Consider the following 9,366-nt stretch of genomic DNA (forward strand, 5'->3'; position numbering starts at 1 on the left):
AGCACAGAGCCCTGGGCTGCAGGACCCTGCTCTGCAGGACAGCCCTGGGCACCCCTGGCTGCTCCACACCAGAGATAATCAGGGAATGTACTCACAGAGTCTGTAGGCATTGAGATGTTCCAGCTTGAGGAGATCCCTGCAGGAGCTGCAGCTGCACTGTCCTGCAGCCAGAGGTTCCTGTGTCAAGGGCTGGCAGTGATTCTCCCCCAGTCCCTTCTCAGCACCTTCCCAGCCCTGAGTGATTGAAGCTCTCTGTGCCTCTGTGCTGTGCCCGGGGTGGCTGCAGGCAGAGCCCCAGCCCTGCTGGGCTGGGAGAAGAGCTGCTCATCAAGAGAAATGTGTTTTGAAGCTCTTCTTGGTTGCCAGGATCGTCCTCTGTGCCAGGAGCCCGGCCCAGCTCAGCAGCACAGACACAGCACAAGGACTTGAATGACCCTCTCAGGGTTTGTGCTGAGGCCCTGAACATCAGTCCCTGAGAGGGAGCTGAAGAAACCTCTCCAGAACTCCAAGCCAGAATCCAGCTCCAAAGTTTCTTGAAGTTTTAATGGGTCCCACTGAGGGACACGTCAGAGGAAGTGTCCCCAGGCCCCAGCCAGAGCAGAGAACTGCAGGCAGTGATGGCAGGGGGGACAAAGAGAAGCCAAGTCTTGGTGTCCTGGGGCACAGCAGCCTCTGTGCCACCAAGGGCTGCCAGGAGACCCCTTGTCCTGAGGCCCTGGGGCCTCCTGGCACAGCCCCAGCAAGGCTGGGCACTGTCAGCCCCTTGTCCTGCCCTCAGCATCCCCCTCCCATCCCAGTTGCCTCAAGGATCTGCTGGAAGGAGTCCCTGGGGAGCCTTGGTCAGGAATGACCCTGGGGGGCTCCTTAATGCTCCGAGGGACTGCAGGTTCTTCCAAGGACTTTGGGTTTAACTTTTGCCTTAAAGTCTCTGAGAAGTTTCTGCAATCATGGCCTCCAATTATCCGCTTTAATTAGTCCCTTGAGAGGCTTTGTCAGTAACAACACTCTGTGGGGCTCATTAAGGGTTCAAGGTACTTCAGTTATTTTATGGTACTTGGTGTTTCCCTTTTCAAACTGACTCTGTGAGAGGTTTGTATAATCATGGCCCCAATTATCTACTTTAACAAGTCCCTTGGGATTCCTGGTCAGTAAAAATCCTCAGTGTGGCTCAATATTATTTCAGGGTACTCAAAGTTTATAAAATAACTTTTTTTTTTTTTGCTCCTGAGTCTTTGAGAGGTTTGTACAATCATGGCCTCCAATTATCTGCCTTAACCAGTCCCTTGAGAGCTTTGCATTGACACTCAGTGGGGCTCATGAATGCTTGGAGATACTCAAGGTGTTTAAGGTTCTTTGGATTTCCCTTCCCACACTGAGTCTCTGAGAGGTTTTTGTACAGTTCTGGCCCAAGTTCTCTCTTCCAGGGACTCCACGAGGAGCCTGTGTTGGGGATGGACCTCACTGGAACCCAATAATGCTTCAAGACACTTTGGGTTTTTCTTCTGACTTTGATTTGTGGACAGGTTTGTGCAATCTCCTCTCAGGCCCTGAGGTTCCAGGGCTCAGCACCAAATGCACCACAGGGCTCATAGGGATCAAACAAGTCCTGACAAACCATGGCTGTGCCTTGATTTCCCTCTGTTCTGGTGCAGTTCATTAGAAAGTCTTTTCTCCTAGAGTTATGGAGAAATATTTCAAGGAGCTTCTAATAAATCCACACTCCTATTTGCAAGAATGCATTTCTCTCATTAGAAAAAATGTGACTGCAGCACTCTATGATTGATATTGACCAAGAGTCTCCCCCAGGAGGTCTGGCAAGGTCAGAGAAGCTGTGCCTTGAGGTCTGACCCAGTGTGGACAACCTTGCTCCACATCCCCAACCCCATCCTGTCTCCCCTCACTCATCTGGGACCTGCTTTGCTTGGAGAACTGGCTGCACTCAGGTAAAGAGAGATTTCCTTCCTTTTTTAGCAATCTCAAACTCCTGAGTTTCAGACAATCTCCTTAAGTGTGTGCCAAGCCCAAGGTGCCACCAAAGAGGTTCCCCTTCCCCAAGGCAGAACCATGCCAGGAATGTTTTAGACACACAGGAAGTTCTACAATAAACAGAAAGCCAGAGTTGGCTGAAGGCAGAATGAGACCAACTGCAGAAGGACAGACAAGCTTTGAACTCCTTGCAGCTGAAAGCTGCAGGTGGGTTGTTGGGAGGTGTGAGTGAGCCAGGAGTGAGGGCAAGGCAAATGCAGAGAGGCCTGGAAGTGCTTGTGTGCAGACAGGTTTTGGGGAAGGGCACTGCAGGCCTGCCCTGGGCCAGCAGTGAGGGTGGCTCATCATCCCACCCTGCACTGGGCCTGGGCAGGGGCTGTGGCCATGGACACTGCACTGACCCCACTGCTGGCTTTGGGTGCCACGGCAACCCCCATCAGTTCAGGTTCCCTTGGACAGCACCCCAAGGAGCCATTTCTGCAGCCAGGTTCTGTGGCCACTTGCAGGCAGAGCTGTTGCTGACCTGGCTGCCAGGGCAACCCTGAGGACAAAGCGGTGCCGGGGCTGTTCCAGGTACAATTGCAGTGACACTCGTTGGTGCCCTCAGGTGCCCTGGCAGCGGCCACAGGGACCCGTTCCTTGGTTTGGTCCATGGCAACCAAGGCCTGGAGCCGCTGGGATGGTTGGTTGCCATGGAAACCTGCCCTGGCCCTTGCTCAGGGCTGGTGTCAGTGCCCAGGGCCAGAGGGGATCCTATGCTGGGGCTGGTGGCACGGCCACCTGCCCTGTGCCGCGCTGGCTGCTCAGGCGCCGTGGAACCAGCAGCAAACGCCACTGCCAGGGCCAAAGGCCAGCTCAGCCTGACAGAAAGGGACAGGGCTGGGCACTGTTTCCATGGCAACCCTCCCTGGGACACCACTCCTGGGTTACCTGTCCTGGCAATTGCCATGGAAACACGGCTCATTGGAAATGCAGGGGTGGACAAAGGTTTTAGGAGGGCCTGTCACAATAGGACAAAGGGTGGTGGTTTTAAACTAAAGGAAGAGAGGTTCAGATAAGGAGAGATAAGGAGTGATAAGGAGAGATAAGGAGTGATAAGGAGAGATAAGGAGAGATAAGGAAGAAATTTTTGATGCTGAGGTTGGTGATCCACCAGGACAGGTTCCCAGGGAGGTGGTCAATGCCCATCCCTGGAAACGTTCAAGTGCAGCTGGGACAGGGCTCTGAACAACCTGATCTGGTGAAAGATGTCCCTGCTCATGGCAGGGCTTTGAATGAGATGAGCACTGCAGGGCTCTTCCCACCCAAACCATTCCAGGACTGCATGGGGAGAAGGGGCTGCTCAGTGCACTCCATCCACTGCCTTGACTCCTCCTTGTCTCTGCTGGACCCCACATGCAGCAGCCAAACCCAGCCCCTTCTCTGGCCTTTCCTGCCCTTCCCCAGGGGCTGACAGAGCCAGGCTGGCACAGGTGACCTTGAGGCTTTGCAGGGCTCAGGCCCAGCAGCTGTGCCAGAGTCAGGGCTGAGGTCACACTCTGTGGGCTGGGGCAGAGCCCAGGCAGAAATGAGCCCTGGCCCAGCAGCTCTGCAGTGGTGGCCACCAGGCCCGGGTGCCAAGGGAGGCTTCTGGCCATGGCCTGGAAGCAGCTGCTGCTGCCAAGGAGCCTTTGGTGCCTCAGGCTCTCCTTGGCACAGCTCCCAGCACGGCACTCTGCCCTTGTGCCCGAGCCCTTCACTGTCTTGGGGCTGGCCTGGGGCTTTTCCTGCAGCTGCATCTGCCCGGGTCCTGGCACAGGAAAGGCAGTTCCTGCTGCAGCAGGAGGCTCTGCCTACAACGGGCTTCAAAAACTCCAACAAGGCCCTGTTTACTTCAACATTGCTTCCTAGAGCACTATATTCTAATAATTGTTATAGCTCCTATACTGTGGAGTAAATAACTCTTTCTTTAATTTCCTCTGTAGTGTGAATAAACTTTTCTATCTAATCCTGATCATAATCAATCACAGCTGTATTTATAGAATTATATCTGTTGTTCCATCATTAATCCAATGGGACAAATGGTATTACAGTTCAATTCAACCTGTCCAGTCTTTACACATAAACCTTTGACAAAGTCTGGGGCTAAGATCCAGCTGCTCCCAGTCTCCTCTCTTAGATAGAATTTTAAATGTCTGCTCATCCAGGAAGTGTTTGAAGATCCATGTTTGCTCTTGGGTGTCATTTCTCCACTTCATGACTCAGCAGGAGTTTCTCCCATGAAGAAATAAAGCTTTTGCCTGAAGCTCCCACTGTGTCCATGACAGGAAGCCCTGTGAGTGTCTGGGACATCCCGGCTCTTTGGCAGCCTGGGGACTCCTGGGATGTCACCGTGGAGCCCCTGTGAGTGCCTGTGACAGATGGGTGCCTTTGCAGCCCGAGGTGCCCTGGGATGGCCCCATGGAATGGCTGTGACTGCCTGTGACCACAGGGCTCTTTACAATGCCCAGAAAGCCCTGGATGGTGTCCATGGAGCCCCTGTCTGTGCCTGTGACATTCCAGCTCTTGGACAGCCTGGAGACTCCTGGAAAGTGCCCTTGGAATCCCTCTGAGGGGCTGTGACAACTCAGTTCCTTAGCAGGGAAACATCACCAGGATCTCTTACACTGGTCAGTTTCCATGGCAACCACCACAGCCCCTGTTGCTATGCTCAGTTTCCATGGCAACCACCACCAACCCCTGTTGCCATGGTCAGTCCCTTGGCATCTCCATGCAGACCCCATGCCAGGGGTGGTTGCCATGGACACCAGCTCAGCCCTGCAGCCAGAGTCCGTTGCCATGGCAACCATTTTCCATCCCATTCCCATGGGATCCCAGAACCACAGAATTGGCTGAGCTGGGAGGGACCCCTCAGGATCCTCCAGTCCAACTCCTGGCCCTGCTCAGAAAACCACAACAATCCCAGCCTGGGCCTGGCAGCGCTGTCCAAACGCTGCTGGAGCTCCGAGAGCCCTGGAGCTGGGACCCTTCCCTGGGAGCCTGTTCAGTGCCCCAGCAGCCTCTGGGGGAAAAACCTTCTCCTCACATCCAGCCCAAACCTGCCCCGACTCAGCTCCAGCCGTTCCTGCACTCCTGTCCCTGGGCACCAGAGGGAAGAGGCTCCCACAGCTCCAGCCAGGGACCCGCTCCCAAGGCTCTTGCCAGGGCAGCCAGGGCTGGCACCAGCTGGGATGCTCGGTTTCCATGGGCCGGGCTTTAGGAATGGGATTCCCCAATTTCCTGCTCCTGCTAAAACCGTGCTGCCGCTCGCTGCCCTCCAGCCTCCCCCTGAAAGTACAAAAGGCAAAGATCCCAGGCTGGGAGAAGAACAATTTACTGGGAACAGCAACAAGATAAGGAACAAATAGGAACAGAAAAAATATTGATAACAGAAGGGGTAAGAAAAACAATATACAGAGAAAACTACAACAACAACAACTGGCTCTTCCTGGCCATGTATTTCCTCCGGCCTGGAATGGACACCCTTCTCCCTGGGGAAGAGAGAGTCCCTTTCCTGGCCCCTGGCAATGACCTGAGATGAGATCAAATACAATGAGTCAATGGCCAGACCCTCACGTTCTTCAATCCCACCTCACATCATTGCTAGGGGCAGGGAGAGGGACAGGTGTCTTCCCAGCATGGGTTAAGGGAAATGTGGGTCACCAGGGCTCTTCCCAATGTGGGTCCTCTGATGGAGGATGAGGTTGGAGACGCACATGAAGCCATTTCCATAGCTGGGGCATTCGCAGGGCTTCCCTTACCGGTGTCTGTGTTGGTGTTGGGTCAAGGCAGAGCTGTCTGAGAAGCTCTTCCCACACTGGGGACACTTGTAGGGCCTCTCCCCAGTGTGGATGCGCAGGTGGGTGACGAGGGTGGAGTTGTGCTTGAAACCCTTCCCACAGTCAGGGCAGCGGAAGGGCCTCTCGTCTGTGTGAATGCGCTGGTGCACGAGGAGAGTGGAGCTGGTCTGAAACCTCTTCTCACACTGGGAACACTTGTAGGGCCTCTCCCCAGTGTGAGTCATTTGGTGGATGATCATTTTGGACCTCTGGTTGAAGCCCTTCCCACATTCCCCACACTGGTAGGGCCTCTCCCCAGTGTGGGTTCTCTTGTGGACAGTCAAGCTGGAGCTGTGGCTGAAGCTCTTCCCACACTCCGCACACTCATAGGGCCTCTCCCCATTATGGATCCTCATGTGGACAATCAGGGCAGAGCTGTCTCTGCAGCCCTTCCCACATTCCCCACACTGGTAGGGCCGTTCCCCAGTGTGGATCCTTTGGTGGCGGATCAGGGAGGAGTTCTTGCTAAAGCTCTTCCCACACTTCAAGCACTCATAGCGCCTCTCTTTGTCATGACGCTGCTCATGGGCCATGAGGTCTGAGCTCTGGCTGGATCTCTTACCACGTCCCTGGAATAGAGTGGGTATTTCCTCATCAGAACATCCTTGGATGGGTGTGGAGCCCTTCTTAATGTGAAATCTCTGGTACTTTTCCTCCCGGCTGGATTCCTCTTCTGTGGATCCACTCAAAATGGCCCCTTCCATGAGGTTCTGCTGTCGGGATTTGTCCTCTCTGGTCTCTTTCCTCAGCTTCTTGTCGGGGGGACGAAGGAAAACGACAGGATGGGATTTGCCTCTGTGGCAGAGGGAAGGGAAAGGAGATCCCCCCAGTGCAGCCCCGGCAGGACGGCGTCGGCAGCGGGGTTTTCCTGCAGCTGGGGCCCATGCTGGGCTGGGAGATGGAGCAGGAGAGAGGGGGAAAGGGGCAGTGACTTCCTCCTTACCTGTCTGGCTGTCCTGGGGCATCTTCCTCTTCATGGATGCCTAAACTAAAAAATTAAAAATTAAACTAAAAATGTGGGACCAAAAACACCCCAAAAAAACGCAGTGTCAGAATACAACCTGACACCCGGTGTTGTAGCAGTCCAGTCAAATCGTGGCTGCAGTCCTCCTCTAGTCACAGATGTGGTTTTGATCACGTAGATGGGTCTGGTTTTCCTCTGGGAATCCAGTGGAAACAGGCTGCTTCTGGTGTTTCCCATCTCAGATTATATCCAGGTAGGAATGCCTGGCTCCTCCCTGTGGGTGGAGCATCTCACAATGGGATGATGAAATTTTATCAGTCATGCAGGGAGACTCAATGGCCCATTAACAGAAGATATCTCCCTGGAGGGAGGATGGGTCATGGAAGAGATAAAGAAAACTGCCCTGCCTGGTTTTAACAATTGGCCCATTAACAGAAGATAACACTCTGGAGTAATGAGGGAGGGGTCATGGAATAAATAACAAACACTGCCCCTGGTTTCAACAGATGGTAATAGAATATCTACTTTTAGTTCCATCTTACATTGCAACCTAAGACAGGACCCCAGGCTCCTTGCCCAGGCTCTCTCCAGAACATGGCCAGGCCAATGCTCAGCACAGAAAAGCCCCGTCAGCAGCCCCAGGCTGGCCGTGGGCAGGCTGGGGGCAAACAGCATGGCTGGGGCTCTGCAAGGTCCCTGGGGGAGATGGGAAGGAGCAGCAGAGCAGGGGCTGATCCATCCCCACTGCACTGGACACCCCAGGACAGCGTCCCACAGCGGCCTCATGCACCTGCCAACAACATCCCCCCTCTGCAGCCCTGGCCTCTCCCCCAGCTCACACAGGGGCCGCATCCTTGCAGGCACAGCCACGGCAGCCCTGCCTCAGGAGCCCCTGTTTGCACTGCACACAGCAGGCGTCAGCACCGCCATGGTGTTGGTGTGGGGAGATGAACCTGAGGGAGCACAAATGCCATCAGCCCCTGGGGCCAGCAAGGGCTGCGGGACAGCAGGGAAACCACTCAGGTTTGTGATGGCCTCTGCAGTCAGCCACAAAGTTTGTTCCCATCAGCTGGGAGTTTCCTGTGGCACTGCAGACGTTGTTGCTCAGAGCCAGCACTGCCTGGCAGCCACCCCTAAACTGCCCTGAGCATTTCCTTTGCTTCACCTTGGCTTTCTTGACTCTTCCTGCTACAAATTTCTTCCACTAGCCCACCTCTGTTCCCTCCCTTGCAAACAGCCCATCCCTGTGTCCTGGGTTATGCAACAATGTTTATTCTCTTTTTCCATCTGTTCAAACTGCTTGGGGAGATGTTTTCTTTATCTCTTGTATGACCCATTCCTCATAACTCCAGGGGGGAGGGGGCGGGTGCCTTCTGATAATGGGCCAGCTGTTAAAACCAGGTGGAGCATTGTTCCTTATCTCTTCCACAACCTGGCCTCCCTCCAAGGGGTTATCTTCTGGTAATGGGCAATTAAGGCTCCTCACATGACTGAAACCATTACATCATCCCATTGTGAGATGCTTCACCCAGAGGGGAGAGCAAACCATTCCTACCTAAAACCCCCTGAGATTCAGGAACACCAGGTATCCTGTTTTCCACTGGATTCCAGAGGAAACTGGACCCATCTCACCTCCACTGGAGCCTTTCTTCAGGATCATATCTACTCCAACAGAACCACATTTGTTTCTACAGGAGGATTTATTTGGACTTCTCCCAACACCCTGACCAACAAGGTGTCTGCTCGTCTTCTGACCCTTTCAGGGTTTCTTGGATTTTTGCTTCTTTGCTTGTTGTTTTGTACTACTACATGGGTATTTTTAATATTCCTTGTAAAGAACTGTTATTGCTATTCCCAAATCATTGCCTGAAAGCCCTTAATTGCAAAATTATAATAATCGGAAAGGAGGGGAGTTTACATTCTCCATTCAAAGGGAAACTCCAGCTTTCCCTGGCAGACACCTTTCTTCCAAAACCAAGACACCCTGGCTGCCCTTTCCTCTCTGGGCCCAATCCCCATTTCAGTTCCTTAAGCTGGCACCATGGGAACGTCCCTTGGAGAGCAGGATCATCCTCCAAGTGCTTCAGGAATTGTCTGCAGGCTCCTGCAGGGCCTCCTGCTGCTCCCTTGCCAGAGGCACCACAGCCCACAGGGACACATCTGGCCTGCTGTGTCTGGCTGTGGGGCTCCCTGCTCTGGGCAATGAGGAGGGGCTGCAGAGGCTCTGCAGGACTGACAGGATGGGCTCTGGGGCTGTGAGGAGAAGCTGAGGGACCTGGGCTGCTGAGGCACCTTCTGAAGAGGAGGCCCAGGGCTCATCCTGCAGCTGCTGCAAGGGTTGTTTCAGAGAATCCCAGAATCAGCAAGGTTGGCAAAGGCCTTGGACATCATCAAGTCCAAGCCGTGCCCTGACACTGCCTTGTCTCTCCTGAGCCTCCTCTTCTCCAGGATGAACAACCCCAGCTCCCTCAGCTGCTCCTCACAGCACTTGTGTTCCAGACCCCTCAGCAGCCTTGTTGCCCTTCTCTGGACACCCTCCAGCCCCTCCATTTCCTTCCT

At 54.1% G+C, this 9,366-nt stretch overlaps 1 protein-coding gene across 1 annotated transcript; it reads right to left on the minus strand.

Annotated features, from left to right (window-relative positions):
* Positions 1 to 5,185: 5,185 nt before the first annotated feature.
* Positions 5,186 to 6,490, minus strand: LOC134562454 (zinc finger protein 586-like). The gene has a single exon (XM_063419847.1). The coding sequence runs from the start codon at positions 6,374 to 6,376 to the stop codon at positions 5,762 to 5,764; it is 615 nt and encodes a 204-aa protein (XP_063275917.1). The 5' UTR covers positions 6,377 to 6,490; the 3' UTR covers positions 5,186 to 5,761.
* Between the last annotated feature and the right edge of the window lie 2,876 nt (positions 6,491 to 9,366).

This window comes from Prinia subflava, chromosome 27 (assembly GCF_021018805.1).
Source record: "Prinia subflava isolate CZ2003 ecotype Zambia chromosome 27, Cam_Psub_1.2, whole genome shotgun sequence".
Classification (NCBI taxonomy): Eukaryota; Metazoa; Chordata; class Aves; order Passeriformes; family Cisticolidae; genus Prinia; species Prinia subflava.

Coding starts and splice junctions, on each gene's coding strand:
- LOC134562454 (XM_063419847.1), bottom strand. CDS start 6,376: ATGGCCCATGAGCAGCGTCATGACAAAGAGAGGCGCTATGAGTGCTTG.